We start from the raw sequence: 23,746 nt of genomic DNA on the forward strand, positions 1-23,746 counted from the left end.
TGCTCCATTTTAAAATTTCCTTTTCCATGAAAGCCAGAAATATCCTAGCTTTAAAAATAAATTAATTTTATTTTCACTTCCAAATTCTCTTCTTCCTACTATCCCCACTATTGGGAATTTCCCTTAATTCTTTTTCCTCCTGTTTCCCTGTTGGATGAGTGGAGTGCGTGTGTGTCTGTGTATCTGTGTTTCTATATTCTTCCAGATCAGTTCAGATGAGAAGGAGATTCAAGTGTCACTTGGTCCTACCCCCTCTACTGCCTCCTTCTTGTTGTATAGATTTCTACTTGGACATCACATTTACATGAGTTAATTTTCCCCATCCTTCCTCTCCTCCCCTTTTCCAGTGTGTTCCTCTTCCCCACCCTTTCCTGTCTCCAATTATATTTTCTTTTGGAAAAAAAAGTATAATACCTATTAAATATTGATATAGTACTAGTTCCAAGAACAACTATTGTTTTCCCCTTCCATGAGCATCTTAATGGAGTGTTCTTTTTTTAAAAAAATACCTATTATAGACTCAACTAAAAAGTTAATTGAAATAATTAATAATTTTGGCAAAGTAGCAAGATATAAGGTAAATACACACAAATCATCAGCATTCCTTTGTATCACCCAAAGGATCCTGCAGGAAGAGATTGCTAGAGATACCTCATTTAAAATAACTCTAGACAGTATAAAATAGAATACACCTATTAAAACAAACCCAGGAATTATATGACTAAAACCATAAAAAAACTTTATACACAGATAAAATCAGATTTAAATGAAGGGAAAGGAGCAGCTAGGTGGCACAGTGAGTAGAGCACTGACCCTGGAATCAGGAGGACCTGAGTTCGAATATGCCCTTAGACACTTGACACTTACTAGCTGTGTGACCTTGGGCATTTCACTTAACCTCAATTGCCTTGACTTTCCCCTTCCAAAAAAAAAAAAAGAAAAAGCATGGAGAAACCTACATGAAATAATGAAGGGGAAAATGAGCCAAACCAAGAGAACACTGTATACAGTAACAGCAGTACTGTAACCAGGTCATTCTATTATAAATACCCAAATTAACTGTAAAGATCCTATGAATGAAGATGCTATTGAATTTAGAAAAAGAACGGATGTATATGTATGTGTGTTTATTTGTACATGTATGTATGTATGTGTGTGTATGTATTTGTGTATATGTATACACACATACAGATTTGTATCTAATGGTAGCCATCTCAAATTTGGAGTGCAGTGGGGGAGGGGGAAACATCACATGATAAATTTGTTGTATGTTTGAAAAGAGCAGCAAGTTGTCCATGATGGAACTGCAATTTCAGGTACAAATCTGCTTTCCTATCCCACTCTGTTGTACAAAAGCTTTTTTTATTTCTTAAGTTCATAATAAAATAAATAATTTTTTTTAATTGAAAAACAAAAATACCTATTATTTGTTGGTGTTGAAATTCTCACTACTCCACAAATTTGATTCTTGATTTTTATTCCCCTTTAAATTTCCTAAAAGGACATCAAAACTGTGTCCAGCAAAGAAACTGATGATCTCAAGATGAAATTGGTGAAGTTGAACATAGAAAAAATGAATGAGTCCAAGAAGTTGGAAAAAGAGTATGTTTTTGGTTTTTTTCCTCATAGCCTATAATTGCTTTAATGGTTTAACTTTTAAAATTTTAGACACAAGGATTTACTTGGCATAATTTCATAAAAGAAAAGGTAGCCATTATATACTTTTTATTGGTTGTATAAAAAAATAATTCATGGCAAAAATCACACCTCTTTCTTAAAGAGGTGTTATTATATCTGTGGTTTATAAATAATGCTTTATGCCTTAATTATTTAAAGACAAAATTATTTAAAGACAAATTTGAATCCTAATGAGATCTTCAAGCCAATATAAGTGATGTTGGTTATGACCTACTTAATGTTATATAAGAAAGCTAGAGATGATCCTCATTTTTACATCTGAAATTACGTATCATTGTTTTTACTGTTCTGTGATTTTTCAGTTCGTCATTTGGGGTTTTCTTGGCAAAGATACAACAGTTTGCCGTTTCCTTCTCCAGCTCATTTTATACATAAGTAACTAAGGCCAACAGAGTTAAGTAACTTGCCCAGGGTCACACAGCTAGTAAATGTCTGAAGCTGGATTTGAACTCAGGAAGATGAGTCCTCCTGACTCCAGGCCTAGCACTCTATGGACTGTGCCACCTAGCTGCCCAGCTAAATATCATTAACTACACACAGGTCCACATTAATCCTTAATATTTAGGTTGTAAAGCTTTTTAAAATCCTTCATACTTTTTCTTTCTACCTTGTTTATTTCCATCATGGTTGTCTTTGGTGGAATAAGCCCCAGAGGCACAATAATCATGTCATCTTTTAAGACTGACTTGTGCGTACTCTTCATGGAGTATATGTAATCTTTTTGTTTGTTATGCATTGTAGTCTAATGGAAAGGGCATTATACTCAAGTGACTTCAGTTCAACCTTACCATTGTCTACCACTTGTATGGTCTTAAATCACTTGGCTTCTCTAGCGTCACTTTCTTCACATTCACAATGAGGGCATTAGACTATGCCCCTTGTCCCTATAAAATTCTATGATTTTACATGTGGCTACTTAAATATTATTTCATGTTGACATTCTGCCAGTTTTGGAGAACAGTTGAGGGTACCTATTTAGCTAGTTTTTAAATCCTTGATTATTTACCCCAGCTCAAAAAAAAAAAGTTAATGCTCATAGCCAGAAAGAACAGATTGCAATTTCATAAAAGTTTTTCTTTATTTTCAATTACTAAAATCTAGTTCATTTAAGAAGCTTTACTTGGGTCTTCATATGATCTAGAAAACTTTACTGATGACTTTCACCTGTTTTGCAATCATGTCAGAAATCACACTTATTATATATTTTCATGTCCTATTATAGTAAAGGCTGATGACAATGACCTTGTTTGCTTTGCCAATAGATGGTAGATAGCAATTTGTGAATTACTACTTATATTCTATGAAGAATGACTAATTCTGGTGTTAGGTATAATACATATTCTTCTTAGACCAAGTGATAGTTGGAATCTGCCTTCTTATTTTTGGAGATAGTTTTGTATTCTTCTTATCACTTATGGTATTTTTATACTCTTTAGAAGCTGCCAGTGCCATGTTATTATAGCCTAGATATTTATGCTGCCACCTTAGGTTCTTCCCTTTCAATAGAATTCTTTCTTGATTGTTGTGTATCCCTTTTATTTTTAAAGATCAACTCTATTGCTCAAGGGTGTTTTAGCCCTATCATCCAAATTAAAAACTGTTGATTTTCTTTTTTGTTTTGGGTTATTTTTTCTTTTTTTTAAATTTTATCTTTTAATTTAGTATTTTAGTTTTCATCTCCTTCCTTCTTTCCTATGGGGTAGGATACCCAGTTGAGTGTGTATGTTATTCCCTCCTCAGGTCAAATCTGATGAGAGCAACATTCACACATTCCTCTCTTCCCTTCTAACAGAAGTGCTTTTTCTTGCCACTTTTATGTGAGATAATTTACCCCATTCTCTCTCTCCCTTACTCCTTCTCTCAGTATATTCCTCTCTCACCCCTTAAATTTATTTCACTTTTTTAGATATCATCCCTTCATATTGAACTCATCCTGTGCCCTCTGTCTATATTCACTTCAACTCCCCTACTACTGACAAAGGTCTCATGAATTACACACATCATCTTTCCATGTAGGAATGTAAACATAACAGTTCAACTTTAGTAAGTCCCTTCTGAATTCTCTTTCTTGTTTACCTTTTCATGCTTCTCTTGATTCTTGTATTTGGCAGTCAGATTTTCTATTCAGGTCTGGTCTTTTCATTGAGAAAGCTTAAAAGTCTTCTATTTTATTGAAAGTATACATTTCACCTTGGAACATTATACTCAGTTTTGCTGGGTAGGTGATTCTTCTTTTTAATTCTAGCTCCTTTGACCTCCAGAATATCATATTCCAAGCCCTTCAGTCCCTTAATGTAGAAGCTGCTAGATCTTGTGTTATTCTGATTGTGTTTCCACAATATTCAAATTGTTTCTTTCTGGCTGCTTGCAGTATTTTCTCCTTGATCTGGGAGCTCTGGAATTTGGTGACACTATTCCTAGGAGTTTTCTTTTTGGGAACATTTTCATGAGGCAATCAGTGGATTCTTTCAATTTCTATTTTACCCTTTGGCTCTAGAATATCAGGGCAATTCTCCTTGATAATTTCTTGAAAGATGATATCTAGGCTCTTTTTTTGATCATGGCTTTCAGGTAGTCCAGTAATTTTTAAATTGTCTCTCCTATTCTCCAGGTCAGTGGTTTTTCCAATGAGATATTTCACATTGTCTTCCATTTTTTCATTCCTTTGGTTCTGTTTTATAATATCTTCATTTCTCATTAAGTCACTAGCTTCCACTTGCTCCAATCTAATTTTTAAAGTAGTATTTTCTTCAGTGGTCTTTTGGACCTCCTTTTCCATTTGGCTAATTCTGCCTTTCATGGCATTCTTCTCCTCGTTGGCTTTTTGGAGCTCTTTTGACATTTGTGTTAGTTTGTTCTTTAGGGTTTTATTTTCTTCAGTATTTTTTTGGGTCTCCTTTAGCAAGTCGTTGACTTCTTTTTCGTGGTTTTCTTGCATCACTCTCATTTTTCTTTCCAATTTTTCCTCTACTTCTCTTACTTGCTTTTCCAAATCCTTTTTGAACTCTTCCATGGCCTGAGACCAATTTATATTTTTCTTGGAGGCTTTTTGACTTTGTTGACTTCTTCTGGCTGTATGTTTAGATCTTCTTTGTCACCAAAGAAGGAATCTAGAGTTTGAGTTTGAGTCTGCATTTGAATCTGAGTTCATTTTCACTGCCTGTTCATGTTCCCAGCCAATTACTTGACCCTTGAGCTTTTTGTCAGGATATGACTGCTTGTAGAGTAGAGAGTACTTTGTCCCAAGCTTTAGGGTCTAAGCACTGCTGTTTTCAGAGCTCCTTCTACTCCACCGTCACCCCAGGTTCCTCCTCCCCCAAGAAACGCCAACCAGGACTGCAATACATATCCAAGCAGGGCACAGTAAGAGAATATGCCTTTGTGCCCACAAAGCACTCCTTGCACTCCCACTCTGATCCGCTGCTAGATTCCTCCCACCTTGTGAGCCAGGGACTCAGGAAGCAGCTGACACCGTAGCTCTGGAAGCAGCCTCAGAAGTTTCTGGCTGCTGCCATGGCCACCGCTGCACCATCTCTGCCACCCCCAGGGCTGGTGATCAGACAGCTCTGAACTCGATTCTGCGGTTTCCCTCTAAACTGTTCTTTGGCATTTGTGGGTTGAGAAGTCAGGTAACTGCCACAGCTCACTGATTCATGGCCCCAAGGCCTGTTCCAGCTGGCTGACTCCAGGTCTGGTCTGTCCTGGCGTGGCCCAGGTTGGGCTGAACTCTGCTCCCAACACCGTGAGATAGACCCTTCCCAGTGACCATTCAGCCTCTCCTGGGCTGGAGACCTGTTTCCCTCTGCTATTTCATGGGTTCCACAGCTCTAGAATTTGTTCAGAGCCATTTTTTACAGGTGTTTGGAGGAATTTGGGGTAGAGCTTAAGCAAGTCCCTGCTTTCCAGCCGCCATCTTGGCTCTGCCCCCCCCACAAAACAGTTGATTTTCAAAAATATCAATCAGCAAGCATTTATTCAGTACTTGCTATATTCTAGGCATGGTATTAGATGATTGATGTAAAAAAAAGTAAAATAACCCCAGGACTTAAGAAGCTTACATGCTATCTGAGAAAACAAACGTGTACTTATTTGGCTATATACAAAATAGATATAAGGTCATAATGGTGGGGGTCAGGAGAGAACTAGCAGCTAAGAGGGTCAGGACAGGTTTCATGTAGCATGTAGTGCTATAGCTAAGCCTTGTAGGAAACTAGGGATTGTAAGAGGCAGAGATGAGGAGGAAATGTATTTCGGGCCTAGGGATAGCCACTGCAAAAGCACATGGAGTGGAGATGGAGTGCCATGTGTGAAGAATAGCAGGAATGCTAGCATGTCTGGATTGTAGAGTGCATGAATGAAAGTGACGCAGAATAAGACTGGAAAGGTAAGTCAGAGCCAGTATGTGAAGAACTTTGCCATTTGACCTTCGATGTGATATGGAACTGCTGGCATTTATTGAGTGACATAGTCAGACCCACACATTCGTAAAGTCAGTCAGCTCTGGGCAGGATGAGTCAGAATGAAAAGTGACCTGAGTCAGAGACATCAACTAGGAGGCTACTGCAGTACTCTGTCAGGATGGGGCAGCTGGGTAGCCTAATGGATAGAGCGCTGGGCCTAGAGTTGGGAAGACTCATCTCCTGAGTTCAAATCTGGCCTCAGACACTTACTAGCTGTGTGATCCTGGGCAAGTCACTTAACTCTGCCTCAGTTTGCCTCAGTTCCTCTCCTGTCAAATGAGCTGGAGAAGGAAAGCAAACCACTCACTGCAGTGTCTTTTTCAAGAAAACCCCAAGTGGGGACGTGACTGAAGCAATTCAATAACAAGAAATGGAAAGTATTCAAGAGAAGGTCTGGAAGTAGAAATGATGTGGGAGGTGAAGGTGAAGAGGAAGCGGGGGTTGTGAGCCCGAGTGACTGTCACGCCCTGAAAAGTAAAGAGGACGTGTGGAAGATGGTTGGACGTCGAGGGCGAGATAATGAATTTTATTTTAGACCTGTCTGAGCGGGACAGGCCGGCCAAAATGTCCAGGAGGCAGTTGGTGATGAGGGATTGGATCTCAGCGAATAGAGTACGGCTGGGTGTATAGATATGGGAGTCATCTTCGGAGAAATAATTGAATCCATTGTAGCTGATAAGGTTGTAAGGAGGGTGTAAAAGTGGAGAGAAAAGAGCCAGGGCCATGCCTTGAGGGTATATATGCCAGTTAGGTGTTAGTGATGGAGAGGAACTATAAAAATAGGCAATGCCCCAGTGGGAAGATCTTTTTTGTCGGGATTATCCTAGCCATCATTTGCTAAGAGTGAAGCTAATGGTTAATGTGCCTTAATGTCAGTTAGATGTCATTCCTCATGCCTTTTTACTTTTCATTACATCAAGCATAACATTTTGTAAGTTCTGGCACTGGTACTATTCATTCAAAATTAAGGCATTTTGAATGTTTTTCTTAAGTGAGAGGAGAAAAAGTAGAGCAGATAGTACTTTCTAGAATTTTGGCTGGAAAGGCATAAGAAAAAGATGATCTTGTGACTTCATTGGTGTGGGGAACTTTCTCTACTATTGCAACACCCTCCTGCAACCAATAGTCTCAATGAGTTTCCTAGGACACAAATGACTTGGCTAAGGTCACTAAGTGTCATGAGAGGTAGTACTTGCACCCAAGTCTTCCTGACTCCAAGGCTGGCTCTCTCTCTACTAAACCACAATACCTCTTTTGGCTGGGAGAGAAAAAAGAACAAATAGAGAGGGCCATATCAGGAAGCATATCAAAAGAATTTGGGCCCATAATACCAAAGAGATAAAAATGTGATTGGGTGTTTTGTTTTGTTTTTAAGAGATATTGGGTCATCAGCACAGGGTCACTACCATCATACTTATTCCTTCACTGCTGCTACTTTACTGCCAATTTGTTGACCTGGTGTTATTACTTATTATGCTTTCCTTTGCGATTCTTTATTAGAATTGCTTCTAAAACTGCCATAATAGAGCATCAGGAAGAAATTATAAGCCAACTGAAGGAAAATCTGAGAAGAGCCCAACAGTGTAATGATATCTCAAGTAAGTACAGAATGGGAATGTTTTGATCCCTTCTCTTTTGTGTTTATATCCTCCATGCGGTTAATTTTTTCTATCTGATTCGGGAGGCTGCCATATTGAAAAGTGCTAGTTTAAAAACAAACTGGCTTCATTTCCCTCATCGGTCAGTAACTATTAATAAGGTGATCTAACCATTCTGTTGTCATCTGTATTTGAACTGATGTAGTTTTGCTTAGTTTATCATAGCCTTGCTGCCTATTTAATAAGAGACTTATGAAATTTGGACACATTTGGACAATCAAGTATTTATTAAGTACCTGGTGTGTGCTGGCACTGGGGGTTTAGAAAGTCCAAAGAATGAAAACAATCTCTATTTGTTTTGAGCACACATCTACTGAGGGAGGTAGCAAGTACATGTAAAAACATAAAACAGAAATCTAAAGTTAACATGGATACATATAGAGTAGTTCAATCTGTGGTACTTTGGGAGAGAGGGTACTTGCAGTTGGAGAGGTCAGAAAAGGCTTCGTGCAAAATATGATGCCTCAGCTGCATCTTCAGGAAGGAGAGGGCCTCTGTAAGGGAGAGCTAAGGAGGGAGTTCATTCCAGCCTGGTAGGCTGGCCAGTACGAAGGCATAGAGAGAGGGAGGGAGTATCTTATATGAGGGACAGAGAAGGCCAGGCCAGTTCTGCTGTATCTCATGTGCAAGAGGGGAGGAGTCCCATCAAATGAGGCCAAAAAGACACATCGTGGAGGGCTTAAAAGCTAAATAGAGGAGTCTATATTGTATTCTAAAGACATTAATTAGGAATCCACTAGAGTTGGTTGAGTAGGGGAGTCACATGGTCAGATCTGTGCTTAAGAAAAAATGACTTCCACAGCATGGTGTAACATGACCTAGAATCTAGAATAGGGAGAGACTTGAGGCTATTACGGTAGTGTAGGCAAGAAGTAATGAGGACTTGAGCTAAAGTGTGTGGAGACGATGGCTCAGGTGCAAAAGAGGTTAGAAAGGTTGATTTAGGAACTGATTGGATACGTGAGATATCCAATATAACACCCAGGGAATGAACCTGGGAGACTACAAGGATGGCGGTGCCTTCTGGTAAGAGAAATAAGAAAGTCCTGCAGAGAGGAGGGCTTAGGAAGTGAGATAGTTCCATTTTAGACTTGTTGATTTTAAGATCTCTGGGGTATCTAGCTTGAAATGTCCAATAGACAAATTGTAATGCAGGACTGTAGTTCAGGGGAAAGGCTGGGACTGCTTCTGAAAGTCATCTGCATAGAGATGATAGTTAAACTCATGGAAACTCATGAGGTTACCATGAGCAAGAATATAGAAGGAGAAGAGAAAAGGCCCCAGGGCAGAACTCTGGGGAGTATTCACAGTTTTTGGTGTGATATGGATGGTGAGCCAGCCAGAGAGGCCGAGGAGTAGTCAGACAAGCAGGAGGTAAATGAGAGGAGAAAACAGTATTAAAAACCTAGAGAGGAGAAAGTATCCAAGAGGAGAGAGGAGTCAACAACGTGAAATTCAGCAGGTAGGTTGTGAAGGATTTGGGCTGAAAAAAGACCATCAGGTTTGGCAATTCAGAAATCTCCACCCCTGCCTCACTCCCACCCTGCCCCTCCCCCAGCCCCCACCCTTCTCCACCTTAGTAAGATCTCTTCTACACTCTCCTCTGCCACACTACAACCACCCTCAGGCCCTCATCACCTCCTCTCTACCCCATAGCAATAGCTTGCTGGTTGATTTCCCTGCTTCAAGTCTCTCTCCACTCCAATCCATCCTCCACTCAGCTGAAACTTTGTTCTTCCTAAAATGCAGGTCTGAACGTACTGCCTCCAGTGGTTTCTTTTGTCTCTAAGATCAAATATAAATTCCTCTTCTTGGCTTTCAAAGTCCTATGTAACCTGCCCCTTTCCTTCCTGTCCAGTCTCCATACTCCACCATGTACTCTGCAATACACCAACCTCACCCTCCATCTCTGAACTGTGGGTATTTTCTCTCTCTGTCTCCCATTGTCTGGAACTCTTTCCCCCCCTCACCTTTGCCTCCTAGCTTCCTTCAGATCCCAGCTAAAATCTCAAAAAACTTCTGCAAAAACTTTTATCCAATCCTATTCAATGCTAGTGCCTTCCCTCTGAGATTATCCCCAGTGAATCCTACATAGACCTTGTGTGCATCTAGTTTTTACTAGACTGTGAGGTCCTTGAGAGCAGGCACTGGTTTTTGCCTTTCTGTCCTGACACAATTTGATGTGGTACTCCTCGGTAGAATATCAAACTCCAGCAGAGTGTTTTCTTTATATTGTACCTTTGCACAATACAAAGCATCTCTAATATCTGGTTTAAATGTGTTTGTTTCACTCACCAGTGATAGAGCCATCTGGTCATGCCCAGGCTTCCCACACACCATTGACCTGTGGGGGTGGCAGTGGTATTATACAGAGCACAAAGGCACTGATTTTAAAGGCGGATCGTGTGAGGCTCGAGAGAGAGATTAGCAAGTTAAAGCAACAGAATGAATATCTGACAAACCATCAGAGTCAGCTGTCAAGGTAAGAGCTGCTCGTGTGGAATATATTTACTGCATTATGTTTATCAGCTCTAGGTCCAGTTGAACCATTTCTTTGCAAATGATGGGTAAAATTGAGAACTCATATTACAAATGTTATTGCTTTAGGGACGAAGGTAGAAACATCTATTTTGAATCCAGCCATTTCGCAACCAACCTCAATACCCCAAAGTTGACATGCTTTATTTGTAGGAGATCCTTCCAATGTTAAAACTGTGAGGGATCTCAAGACACCATGTGGTCCAGCATTTCTCAATGTGCAGTCTCGTACTAAGCTACTTATTTATAAACAAAATGAATGGGGCAAACCTACTGGGAATAGGAAGGAGGGACATGTTTAAGGGTGACAGTCTCCATAGTTTCTCTGCTCAGCTCACTGATTCCAAGACACTTGAATCAATTGGATTAGGACAGAAAGCTTGCTCTTCAGTAAATAAGTAATCATAGATGTTATTGCAACCAGAAATATTTTATATTCTGATATTTATATAGCATTTAGTACAAAGCATCTTATTTAATCTTCACAACGACTCTGTGAGGTAGATGCTATTAGTTGAGGTTAGGAGGTATAGCTATATTAATACATCTACACACCTACCCCAGGTTTCCCCAGACTCCAAGTGCAGCATTCCATTGGACCAAAGGGACATTTATTTTTCCCACAACTGTTTATGACTCATGTTCTTGTATCCCCTTGGTGATCCAGGCTACCTTATTAAAACCATATCTGTTTTCTACTTTTTCTATAATTGCCCTTATTTTAGTGTAATTATCTTTTCCATATAGCTCTTTCATGAAGTATATTTTAATCCCCTTGAAATTCATATGGCAAATATAAAATTGAATTACCATAGGAGAGAGAAGGTAGACATTGATAAGGTAATAGGGCCTGTACCTTAATCTAGCATAAGGATAGTCCATTAGTAGGAACAGACTGGAAACCTAAACTAGATGTTTAAGTTCTAGTTATTTTGATGGTATTGGTTTTTTTTAAAGACTCGCTGTATATGCCCTTTTAATCAGGTCTGAATGTTTAGACAATGGAATACTTGGTTAAACTAAGATTCTGTTTAAAAAAAAAAAACAAATAGTACTTGAGGCTGCTCTGACACTAATTTTCTCCCTTTTGCAATAGGAAATTAGGCTTCCTTTAATGGGTGTGTGTTTTTTGTACTTTTAAGATTCAAAAATATTTTCTTCCTTTCTCGTCTTTGATGTAACAAGCAAGGATTCCAAGGGTTCAGAAAATTCCATGCAATATGCTAAACCTTGGAGGAAATTATATTTTTGTGCATAGTTTATTCTTCTTCATGACTTAAATTTTAATTCTTTAATTTTTTTTCATTTTGAAATGAATATTAAAAGGTCATGAATAAGTATATGCTTTTTACTGGTTTCAATTGGATACGTAAAAAGAGTAATTAAATTGTTTAATATAGGCTTTAATTCTCTATCATCACTGCATGTGGATCTCATTGGCAGAACATACTATGTCTGTCCCTATACTCTAGGAACGTCTGCAGTTTGACTTAGGTACCATTATGTGGTGAGCTTTTATCTTTTAGCAGTACATAACTTCCAAATACTACTGGGAATTCGCCACATAACACTTATGATGAAATTAAGATTCTACTCCAGGCAAACTAGAAAACAGCCAGCATCCCTGGCTCGGGTTTCCTACAATTTCTCACCATTCCTTAATCTGTACTATAGAGAGATACGTCATCTCTCACAGTGACATAATATTCTTCTTCTAGGTCACTACCTTTTTGGTTCACATGTCCTAGGAAAGAAAATAAAAAAATATATTGGATGGCAATTAAAGTGAGTGTAACTCTAGTGCTGTATACACTATGGCCTACAGAGATGTGCAACGTAAAAGAGCTGGTCACAGTGAACTGACCAAGACTAGCATGTCACATCAGAAGTCTCCAAAGGGGAAGGGGGGAAACCTATGTCTATTTAGTCAGTAGAGAATTATTTTCACTTTCTGGACTATAAAAGATTTCTTAAATAAAAAGCATTAATGCAATTGAGGTTAATTTGTAGCTGTAGGTATATTTCATCTTAGTATTCATTGTTAAGTTCTTACCCATTTTGTTTTCTTTTTAAGCAACAATTTTCATCTTGTCAGAGAAGTCAAAAAATGGAGGGAGAGAGCCCTTAAAAAGGAAGGCCAAGAACTCACTCGTGTCCACTCTCCAAAATCTCCTAAATTGACAGAAATTCCATCCTTAAAGAGACAATGTATGTCACCTCTGTATAAAGAGCAGAATTCACAGGAAACTTTACCAAAGGATTCACCAAATTCTTGGGCACATGACGGACGGTCAAAGTCTCTACCAGTCACTTATCATAATAACTATTTTGACAACTCTGGCCTAGGCCTACTCCCAGGTATGTCATACAGTGGAGGGAGAAGGAGAAACAATGGTTAAGTATGATCTTTTTTTTTAACTATTCAGCCTTAGATGGCAAGTTCAGACAAGAAGTTTGAGCAAGCAAGTTCAAGATGCCATACACGAAACTTCATTTTGTGACCCTATAAGAATAGAGCACAGCAGAAGATGGTCAATGGGGATTCATTTGTATCACTTACCCTCTCAATTCTATAGACATTTCCCAGCTTTGTGCCCTTTCATAATCCTGATAGATAGAGAAGCAGCTTTTGTTTAAGATCGTCGAATCTTTGAAGATCATTATTAGTGATAATCAACAGATGTAGATTGATGTAATACTTTAAAGTTTGCAAAGCATTGACTTTTTTCATTATTTGTGTAAAAAGGGTAACATAATCAAGTGAAAGCCGTAGACACTATTTTCTCCTTAAAATTTGTCTTCTGGCAATTATGCTAATTTAAGTAAAATAACTAAAAAGAATAACTTTGAATTTTCCTTATGAAAGGCTGACAAAATGTTCTTAAAATAAGAAATGGACAATCTATAATAGCCATGCTTTGGAGAATTTTTTTTTTAACCCTAAGAATAAGCGGTAGGTAGATTCCTATAAACTAATGAAAATATAAATTAATAAAATGACTTAAATGTGATTTTACTACTTTCAAGTATATACATTTAATTGAACTACCTTAATAAATTAAGCAAGGTACTAAGTAAAGATTCTGTTGGACCTGCTTTCATAGATAGGTAAGCATTTGTAATTAGTGCTTTTTTAAAGGTACAAATAGATTCTGTTAAAGCATTAGGTTTTTTTAGGCTTAGGAAAGAAGTATGAGAATTTCAAACATCCCCTTTAATCTCCTCTCAATTCATTCATTATATTAAATAATTAGCAAGCTATTTATTTTTGCAAAGATAACATAAAGGTAACCATATTTCGAATTACTGTGAAATTAGTGAGGTTCAGACTAAGTGGAGGGGGGGTGGGGTGCTATTTCAGTGAGCTTCTGACCACTCACTGTTATTTTTTTTTTTTATTTTTTTCTTTACAGAAATAGCTTTCAGTTCTACAAATGATCCTACAAAAGGTGAATTTAAGTTTATCGTACTATAGATGAATGTGGGTAGAAAAGTTTATGAATCTCTGAAATTTCATTTGAGTAGTCACCTGTTCCCTTCCTTTCTTCTTATGGCAATTTTACTCTTCTCAACCCCTTACAGTTTCTGCTGTCTCTGGTGTCACTAGTGAGCACCTGATTGTCAAATCCAGTGGTCTTTTTTTTTTCCAGCCTTCTTGACTTCAGCAGATTTTGACATTTTTACTGATTGCTCCTCTTCCCTCCACCTTAATGTAGCTGTTCCCCAAAGAACCAGCCCTAGGCTACATCTCTTCTCCCTTGGCAGTTCATTTGCTCCAGTGGCTTTGAGCCGTAGAATATAGTGGTTAGAGTACTGGACTCGGAGTCAGGAATGGCTGGATTTAAATCCCCGACATGGGCCTGTCACCTTTGTGAGCCTCAGTGTTTTCATTTGTAAAGTGAAGATAGCCGCACTACCTGCTTCACAGGGTTGTGGGGTTCAAATAAGCTCATGTGTGTAAAGCACTTTGTAAAGTATAAAACATCATCAGAATGACAGTTATTGTTGTCACCACCCCCTCCCTGCACATGACACCCAAGTCAACATCTCTAGCCTGATACCACTTTGGAGCACCCAGCCTACATCTCTACTGCTTCTAAGACCTTTCCATGAGTATTTTCAAACTTAACACATCTGAAACTGAGTCCCTAACCTGGCTTTTCTTCCACCTTTCTGCAACATCATCTTCTGTTTCCCTAATTTTCCATTTTCATAACCTTGAGGTTATATTCGATACTTGCATCACATCCATCCATTCTCTTAAGATACTAGATCACAGGATAATCACTTCAGATGATAGCTTGGTAGAGAATGTAGCTTCCATCAAGCCCCAACACCATTTCACAAGTGAGGAAAATGAGGCCCAGAGAGGCTGAGGCTTGCCCAAAGTCACATAAGGAAGAGGCACAAAACCTCCCACATCCTTCCTCTTCACTTAACGAGCACAGCCACCATCCTAATTTCAACCCTCATGATCATCTGCTGGATTAGTACAGCACTCCCTGTATAGATCTTCCCACCTTTACTCTCTCCCTCCCTATATTCTGCTTTTCATACTGCATTTAGAATAATGTCTTACCTAGAAATCTGCTGCCATCACTCCTATGCTGAAAGACTGTTAGTTCACTTCCTGGATGAAACTCAGATTCTTTGACCTGGCATTTGAGGCACTCCACAAATTGGCATCATTTCACCTCACCTGTATTATCTTCTATTACCTCCCTCCTGGACAGTTCCCTGTCTGTTCTCATACCTTGTTTAGTGTCTTTGCTCAAGTTTTGCTCAATGCTCTGTCACCATTCTCATGTCCGTTAAGTCTCATCCCCAATATCACCTCCTGCAAACTTTCCTTGATCTGCCCTCTGGTTAGTAACAGCCTTTGTCCACAAATTGATTTTATTTTAAAGAACTGACCATGCACAATTGTGAATTAGACCTTTCTATGTTGGTATCTTATCCCCCAACTAGACTAGAAGCTCAATGTGGGTCAATATCTTTTCTGAATTTTGCAATTTCCCTTTACCTAACTCCTTTACAACTGTAATTTGATTGTAGGTACATACAATTGTAACATAATGTTTTGAATATAATTAAATTAGGTGTTTTGTGTTTTTTTTTTCCTTTCACAGAAACTCCAAGAGAGGAAAATACAGGTTCTTTGTTGGATCAATGGCAGACCTCTTCAGGAAAAGACGCAGTTGAATGTAGAACTCAGTAATGTCATCTTTATGCATTATGAACATTCCAGGTTCTTCACAACACTTAGATGTAATTTTGTATCGTTCTCCCAACTACCGCAATCATAGTTCAGTTAAACTTTATTTTGTTTGTCTCAGCGTGCCACTAATATTACTGGATAAATGAATAGGAAACAATGGACCAGATCAGTAAAGAATTGATTAGAATGGTATCAAAATGTTTATTTCATTTTTAAATGTTAGAACACTTTTGAAATAGGTTTTATTTAAAAGGAGCTTCTGTGGAATACAAATTATGGAAGGAATTCCTCAGGCTGAGCAATTGCAAATGAGGAAAGATGACTTAATTTATATAGGCATAATTTTATCTACTTTTTTTAAATGTACACATGTAAAATTTTAATGTAAAATTTTTTTCTTTTATATTTTAGCTTGTATTATAAAATCTGTATTCATGTTACCTTCCCTTCTAGAATATAAGCTCCGTGATGTGTCTTAATTCTCCTTTATATACCCCATATGACATTAACAGTTACTGATCAACAGAGGATCTCCTGCTACATTGTCCAGTATTCACAAAACTTCATTTCTAAAAATGGATTTAAAAGAGAAGAGTCATTGTCCCTTCGATATGTCTGAGCAAATCATATCCTGGGATCTCAGACTACCTTCCTGCAAAATAGTTTGTTTGGTTTTGCTTGGAAGGGGAGAAATTGGGAATATGATACGATACCAAAGCTAAACAATTTAGGAAGCCTGTTTTTAAAGTATGTATCAGAATATAAGAGTTTTTAAATCCATTTTGAACTTAAATACAAAAAGACCAAAAAAAGAACATTTCCATGTACATAGCACAAGAAGAGGATTCAATATAAAACCATGAATTTCCATTTCACACTGTTTACTTTTTTGAAAAACTATGTAATAAATACTACACATCAGTTTCAAAGCTGTGCTGCTTTTTTGTGCTTCTAAGTTTTTTATTGTTTTTTGCTGTGCATTTTTTCTCCCTCCCCATTCCACCCTAAAGAAGGCTAAGATTAGACAAAATAATGTATGTCTGTTTGTATTTATATATATAAATATATATATATTTGCGTGTATATATGTATGTATATATGTGTATATATGTATGTATGTATATGTATATATATGAATTGATATGTAAAATCATATGATACATACATCTGTTTAACAGTTCTTTCTCTGGAATTGGATAGCATCTTCATAGGTTCTTTGTAGTTGATTTGAGTATGTATGAAAATAGTCATTCAAAGTCATTCTTTTATAACTCTTTTTTTGGGTTCATTCATTGCTCACTCATGTTTTTTAGCTAGGGACCCCCAGCCATGCCATCACTGCAAACACTCTTGCTCCCTGCAGTCCCTCCCACAGCTGCAAACTTCAGCTCTCCCCTCTGACCTGGAACCAAAACCAGGGGCTCTGCCTGCTCTCCTGCAAATGCCCTCAGCCAGCAGGGTCCCCACTCCTTTGTTATCACTCGCACTGGGCATGAGGTCACTTTTCCTTGTCCACAGCAGCCTGTGACCTTGTCTGGTCTGCCTGGGCCTGGTAACTGAAAGACGGTAGGGGGATCATTCAATCTTCTCTTCAGCTGTCCCACCCCCACATTGTTCTTGAGGTGAAAGTTCCTGAAGCCAGCCAGCTTCCCCCCCCTCCCCCACCCACGCTACCCCCACCCCCCTCACTCCCCGGGCTTGTTTGTTGATTCAGTGGAGTCTGGAGGCTTTGTACTTTAATCCTGCCAAACCTCCACTTGGGTCTCTCCTAAGCTCCTCTCTAAATTGTCTTAGGACAGGGGTGGGGAACCTGTGGCCTGGAGGCCACATGGCTCCCTAGGTCCTCAAGTGTTGCCCTTTGACTGAACCCAAACATCACAGAACAAATCCCCTTAATAAAAGGATTTGTTCTATAAAACTTGGACTCAGTCAAAAGGCCTAATCTAAGGACCTAGAAGGTCACATGTGGCCTCGAGGCTGCAGGTTCTCCACCTGTGTTCAGAAGGATAACTGCCTTACCCTGACTTAATTATTTATATGCTGCTGTAAGTTCACTGTGAAGCAATGTTTTGTCTTGTTTGTGGGGGGAATTTGGAGAACCCAGTATTTTCTGCGCTACTCTGCCATCTCCCTTGAATCATCTCCAGAATATGAGTTCTAACACAGCATAAAACTCCACTCTAAAGTTTAACAATGAAAATGAAAAGCAATAAAAAGTGACCTCAAACATTTAATCGCTTTTTTTTTTCAAATTTCTAAGTTGCAGTCACCTAGAACTCCCTGGTACCACCTACAAACTTGATTTAATTCCTCAGTTTGGGTTTCTTTTTGCCTTAATAATCCTGAACTATACACCCAATGAAAAAGAATTCTTTGAATTCCTCAGAGATCATGGACTAAAAACAAGGAATTCATGCATTGTTCAAAAGACAATCCATTTGATATTGGGATAGAAATTAAGTCAGAAAACAGAACTCCCAAAGCAGACATAGTGAAGACCAGCAACTTAGAACACAATGGAGACTGAAGTAGCAAATGTTCTTAGAAAGATCAGAGTTTGTATTTAAACATGAAAGCAAAAGAAAATTTGGCAGAAGAAAAACAAAAGGTAACTTTAAGCAAAATGGGTGAAAAAAAATGTGCTGCGAGAAATATAAAGAAGGTACTCTGAACTTTTGAATACATACAACAAAGTAGAGATAGATTAAATCCACAAGTCACTGATGGGCATGGAGTGAAGAACTTAATATTTTTAACTCTAAGTTATGTTATTAAATTTCAAAATTTTAATGCCAAACCAATTTTCAAGGAATCAGACTGAACTTAAAACTATGAGCAACCATTGATATAAATAACTTAGGAAATAGCACCATATTAGTCCAAAAATCATAAGAGGAATCTAATATGCAGCATGAAATAATGTAGCCTGTATAGCTGTTGTTTAAAGTTATTTATTATAAATAAGCTACTTATCAATGAAATAAAATGAACAAAAGAGTCATTTGAGGGATTCCTAGGGTGGAAAAATAAATTAAAAACAGGAAAAACTCCACTTGAACACCCCAAACATTTCTTAAGTTTTCAATAAATGTAGGTGAGTGGATGAATAGGACAGAAACTATGATGGGGAAAAGGAAATTAAGGTAAATCTTAGTGGAAATCAAAACCTCATAAATAATGGGTTAATCATAAAAGAATAAAGAGTTTATGCCTGCAAGGCTTTTACATTAAATTTCTTCTGGATGGAAATGGACACAATAAGAGGTGAATGGGAAGGATAAATTGTGAAGACTTCACAGGGTAAAAATACAGTGATTACACTCTTCTCATATTTCTGAAATAGGGAAAGTGAGGGAGTAGGAGAGGCTTGGGATTTGGCCTTGTGGTGACTCTGGAAGGTCAGGGCCTGGAGCTGTGGGTGTGCCCTTTCCCCTCTCTCAGACGTTAACACCAAACAGGGAGATAATGGACTACCTGTGAGCTGTTTGTTCTCGGCCCCAAGAAGTGCCCCCCCCCCCCCCGCCCCCGCCCCGCATTTCTTCTCCTAGACTTTTGGACACCACCCTCGGCAGTTGAGTTCTGGATAAGGAAAACCTGAATGGACCAGATCAACCTTGGTCCCCTAGTCCTCTGTCTAGTTTTTCTGTGCCTAGATTGTAAGCCCACCTCCCAGCCAATGATGAGAAAGGATAGAGGTGGGCAGGAATCTTTTCATTAAGAGTATAAATTAAGACAGCGTTCCCTTTTTACCTCACCTCCTCCATTCTGGAGGTGTGCCCAAATCTTGCAAGGTTTGTAAAATAAATTCGCTTTGCTTCTCCTAAAGATGTCTCTCCTATTATTTGAAAATTCTGTCCCATACAGAGGCAACCCTTTTATTAAAAAAAAAGCAGGACTTGAAATCATGATATCAGACAAAGCAAGAACAAAAATTAACAATGCCAAGAAAGAACCTCCTAACTACTTGAACTCATTTATAGATCATTTGCCCTGCTTTTTGCTTTCACTTAATGACATATGTGCCCATCCACTAGATGGCAGCACGCAGGCACGTATTAGGATCTTGGGACTCCATTTTTTTAAGTCAAAAGAAACCAAAACACTAGAGCAAAACTACAAATCCCGATATGCACTTTGGAGCCACGTTTTTCTCCTGGGCAAAGGTTTTAAGTTTGTAGAAGGTACGACTTATTTGTCTTCATTATGTAATTTGCCTTCATGTGGTTTTAAGTGGAAATTTGTGGAGGAAAGTGACGCAAAGATTAAGAGGTAAGTTTGCATTACTTTTTACCTGTTTTCCAGTTACTAACTTTTCAGGCTGCGTCAGCATTATAATGCTGTATTGGATCATTAGGGTTCTAGGCCTAACAAAATAACTTTTGTTTTCTCTTGTACCCCTGAAACAGATTTCTTCCATTGTACAGTAATGTTAAGTAACCTTGGCTGAGCCTTTACTGTTAAGGATATGTAGCATCAATTGGCTTCCAGTCTCATTCCCCAAACAGCTAATGAACCAAACCTTTCCTGCTTACTTCAGAGCTCCAGCTGCAACCCACATTTCCAGATGATCTAGGGTCCTATTTCGTTGAGCCGCCTGAGGGACTTTGAAAAGGGCTCCTGCAACTTCTATTCCCATATTCCTAGAGTTTCTTGACATCATTAACCATTCTCTTCTTCCCCATCCATCTTGGAAGAAAAGGGTTTTTTTTTTATTATCTAAAGTCATTTTTTTAAAACTTTATTTAGTTTTAGTTTTCAACATTCACTTTTATAAGATTTTGAGTTTTAAATTTTCTCCCTCTCCCTCCCTAAGATGATGTGCAATCCAATATAGGCTATTCCCCAATTGATGGTCATCCCCTCAATTTCCCATTCTTGGCCACCACAAAGAGAGCTGCTATAAATATGTTTGTACATGTGGGTCCTTTTCCCATTTTTATGATCTCTTTGTGATACAGACTTAGTAGTGGTATTGCTGGATTAAAGGGTATGCGCAGTTTTATAGCCCTTTGTGCATAATTCAAAATTGCTGTCCAGAATGCTTGGATCAATTCACAACTCCACTAACAATGCACTAGTGTTCCAATTTTCCTACATTAAAATCATTCTTAGAGGCAGCTAGGTAGCACAGTGGATAGAGTACCCACTCTCAAATCAGGAGGACCTGAGTTCAAATTTGACCTCAGACATTTACTAGCTGTGTGACCCTGGGCAAATCACTTGACCCCATTACCTCCAACAAACAAACAAAACTAAATAAAGTAATCCTAAATTCTGTATACCCTTGATCTCACGCTCTCCCACCTCCTCCCAGACCTTATTACATTCTGGCCACAGGTATCTCCAGGGTGGGTGGGGTGAAATATGTAATGCCAAATACATTGCTTTAGATAGTTCAAAGTGTCACCAGAGGCTTTGGTCCAGCCATCAGCCCCTCTCTTATGTTTACATGTTCTTTTGCCCCTTCACTGGCCACCTCCCATCTGCTTACTTGTACAATCCTTCTCAGAGTCCAACTCTTTATGACCTCATTTGGGGTTTTCTTGGCAAGAATACTAAGGTAGTTTGACATTTCCTCCTCCAGCTCATTTTACAGATGAGGAAACTGAGGCAAAGTTAAATGGGTTGCCAAAGGTCATATAGCTAATAAATGTCTGAGGGCAGATTTGAATTCAGGTCTTTCTGATTTCAGGCCAACTACCTAGCTACCCAGACCCCAACCTCTCTTCTAAACCCCAGGCTCCTATCCCTACCTACAAGGTTCCCTGGTGCCTCAAACTTAATGTGCCCCAAACCAAACTCAGTATCTTCTCCCTAAAAGTGGTGCCTCCTCCTAAATTGTTACCTCCTGTCTCTTCTTAATCCTTACCACCCCTCCCCCAGCCTGTTAAAGTCCTACCCATCCCTTGCAGCTGGACTCTAAGCTCTCCTCCAGGAAACTCCCCCATTCCTCCCCAAGCTCTCAAGGTAACGACCTTCACTCACATAGGCCTTTGTTTGTAACGTTTGAAGTTTGTTATCTAACACTTGCAGCACCCTCCCACCCTGTAGCTGCCCTGTGGAACCTGGGAGCAGCTGAGCTACTGCTCCCAGTGAAGGAACACTGGCCTTTGTATGGTTGCTGCTGAAAGAGCTTTGGGAGAAAAACCTAAGAAATAGGGCCAGGTAAGGCCTGATGGCCTTGGGGCAGCAGCAGGCGGAGTGGAGGGAAGGGGCAGGGTCCTTTGACTAGTTTTACTTTGGGGTTGTGAGTGAAGGCATTGGTGGGCAATTCTTTAGAAAAGGTAGCTCAGAGGATCAGTCTTGTACACATCCTTGGGTTGTTTCTCCATGGCTAGAAATGTCATAGTTTAGACATGGGTCTGGACACAGAGAGGCAGCCAGGTGGTGTGATGGATAGAGCACCAGGCCTGGAGTCAGGGAGACCTGAGTTCAAATCCATCCTTGGATTCTTCCTAGCTGTGTGACCCTGGGCAAGTCATTTAACCCTGATTGCCTCAGTTTCCCCATCTGTAAAATGATGATGGTAATAGCAACGACCTCTGAAGAGGTAAGATTTTAGAGGATCAAATGGCATAATAATTGTAAAGTGCTTAGTACAGCTATATTAATTGCTATATTAATTGCTACATTAATATTATTAGCTGTGTGATTTGGGGAAGTCATTTAACTTCTGTTGGCCTCAGTTTCCTTAACTGTAAAATGAGGGTGATGGTAGCACCTGCCTCCCGTGGTTGTGAGGATCCAATGAAATAATGTTTATAAAGCTAGACAGCACAGGCACAGTGCCTGCCACATAGAAGGCGCTTCATAAATGCTTGTTTGCTTCCTTCTTTCTCTCACAGATGTCACCGAGGGGGGAATGCCCAGAGCAGGGGTGGGGATTGTTGTTGTTGTGTTTGTCCTTCATTCTGGAAGAAGACCTTGAAGTCAGGGAAATGATGATGTGACTTGCAGTTGACTTGGATGTGAGTGAGGGAGGGCCTCACTTTCTCCTCCAGAGCCATCTGGGTCCAGGGGCCTGATATTCATCAGGATGACTGGAAATGGCCCAGGATGCAATGGGAGACCCTGGCCCTTTTAGGCTAAGGCCTCTACCTCACTCACAAGAGTAGGGAACCTGCAGCCTAGAGGGCCACACATGGCCTCAGGTTCCCCACCCCTGGCCTAGAGGATTAGTCTACACAGGGAGAGAGTCTAAGTTCTTGCAGAAGGGCTTTGGAAGATTGGCTTTGGATATAATAATTTATTCAAGAGAGTATGCTATGTTGCCTTAATGTTCGTATGTGTCTTAATGTCTCTAGATTATCCCGCAGACATGGGTCGACTTGATGGCAAGGTCATCGTTCTGACGGCTGCTGCTCAAGGAATTGGTCGGGCATCTGCTTTGGTAAGTTTCATATAATAATCATAACCACAGCTAGCATTTGTATAGCACTTTCAGGCTCCCAAGACACTTCATAAAGGCTTCATTTTATCCTCCCAATAATCCTAGGCAGTCGGTGTTATTGTTATCCCCATTTTATTGTGACCCTGGCCTCCTGGCTGGTCCGTGAACAAGGCGCTCTGGCTGTTCTCTGGCTATCCCCTATGCCTGGAACGTTCCCCCTCCTTTGCTCAGACTACTGAGCTCCCTGGCTTCCTCTAAGTGCCAACTAAAATCTCACCTTCTACAGGAAACCTTCCCCCACCACTTTTCATTCCAGTGCTTTCCTTTTTATTATTTCCTGTTATATTCCTATTACATTTTATAATTTCTTTTTATCATTTCCTAGTTATCCCGCATATACCTTGCTTTGTATATATTTGTTTGCATGTTGTCTCCCCCATTAGACTGCAATTTCCTTTGAGGCAGGGACTGTTTTTTGCCTTTTTGTATCCCTAGCACTTAGCACGGCGTCTGGCATTTAGTAGATGTTTAATAAATGTTTATAGAATTGAATTTACAGCTGAGGAAACTGAGATAGAGATAAAGTGACTTGCCTAGGGTCACACAGCTAAGTATCTGAAGCTGGATTTGAGCTCAGGTCTTCCTGACTCCAGGTTCAATACTAACCACTGTGTCCCTTAGCTGTCTTCACTTTATTTTGTTGATGCCTTTTGTTTCTTATATCACAGTCATGTCCTAGTATATCCCCAAATCTTATTTCAACCCTCCCTTTCCTTAAAGAGTT

At 39.3% G+C, this 23,746-nt stretch overlaps 2 protein-coding genes across 3 annotated transcripts in view; both read left to right on the forward strand.

Moving 5' to 3' along the window:
• CENPE (centromere protein E) overlaps positions 1 to 15,934 on the forward strand; it is a 109,127-nt gene extending 93,193 nt beyond the window's left edge. The window contains exons 42-47 of the mRNA XM_036762331.1: positions 1,502 to 1,602; positions 7,659 to 7,756; positions 10,115 to 10,298; positions 12,429 to 12,712; positions 13,768 to 13,803; positions 15,484 to 15,934. Coding sequence (XP_036618226.1) covers positions 1,502 to 1,602; positions 7,659 to 7,756; positions 10,115 to 10,298; positions 12,429 to 12,712; positions 13,768 to 13,803; positions 15,484 to 15,572 — 792 coding nt within the window. The 3' untranslated portion in view covers positions 15,573 to 15,934. The remainder of the gene's footprint in view (positions 1 to 1,501; positions 1,603 to 7,658; positions 7,757 to 10,114; positions 10,299 to 12,428; positions 12,713 to 13,767; positions 13,804 to 15,483) is intronic.
• A 3,776-nt stretch (positions 15,935 to 19,710) lies between these two features.
• BDH2 (3-hydroxybutyrate dehydrogenase 2) overlaps positions 19,711 to 23,746 on the forward strand; it is a 45,163-nt gene continuing 41,127 nt past the window's right edge. Inside the window, exons 1-2 of one of the 2 annotated variants that reach the window (XM_036762253.1) lie at positions 19,711 to 19,841; positions 22,877 to 22,962. In XM_036762253.1, the coding sequence (XP_036618148.1) occupies positions 22,891 to 22,962 (72 nt within the window). In that variant the 5' untranslated portion in view covers positions 19,711 to 19,841; positions 22,877 to 22,890. Of the gene's footprint in view, positions 19,842 to 22,866; positions 22,963 to 23,746 lie in introns of those variants that run through there. The other variant, XM_036762252.1, reaches the window with a different exon arrangement.

Source organism: Trichosurus vulpecula, chromosome 6 (assembly GCF_011100635.1).
Source record: "Trichosurus vulpecula isolate mTriVul1 chromosome 6, mTriVul1.pri, whole genome shotgun sequence".
NCBI lineage: Eukaryota > Metazoa > Chordata > Mammalia > Diprotodontia > Phalangeridae > Trichosurus > Trichosurus vulpecula.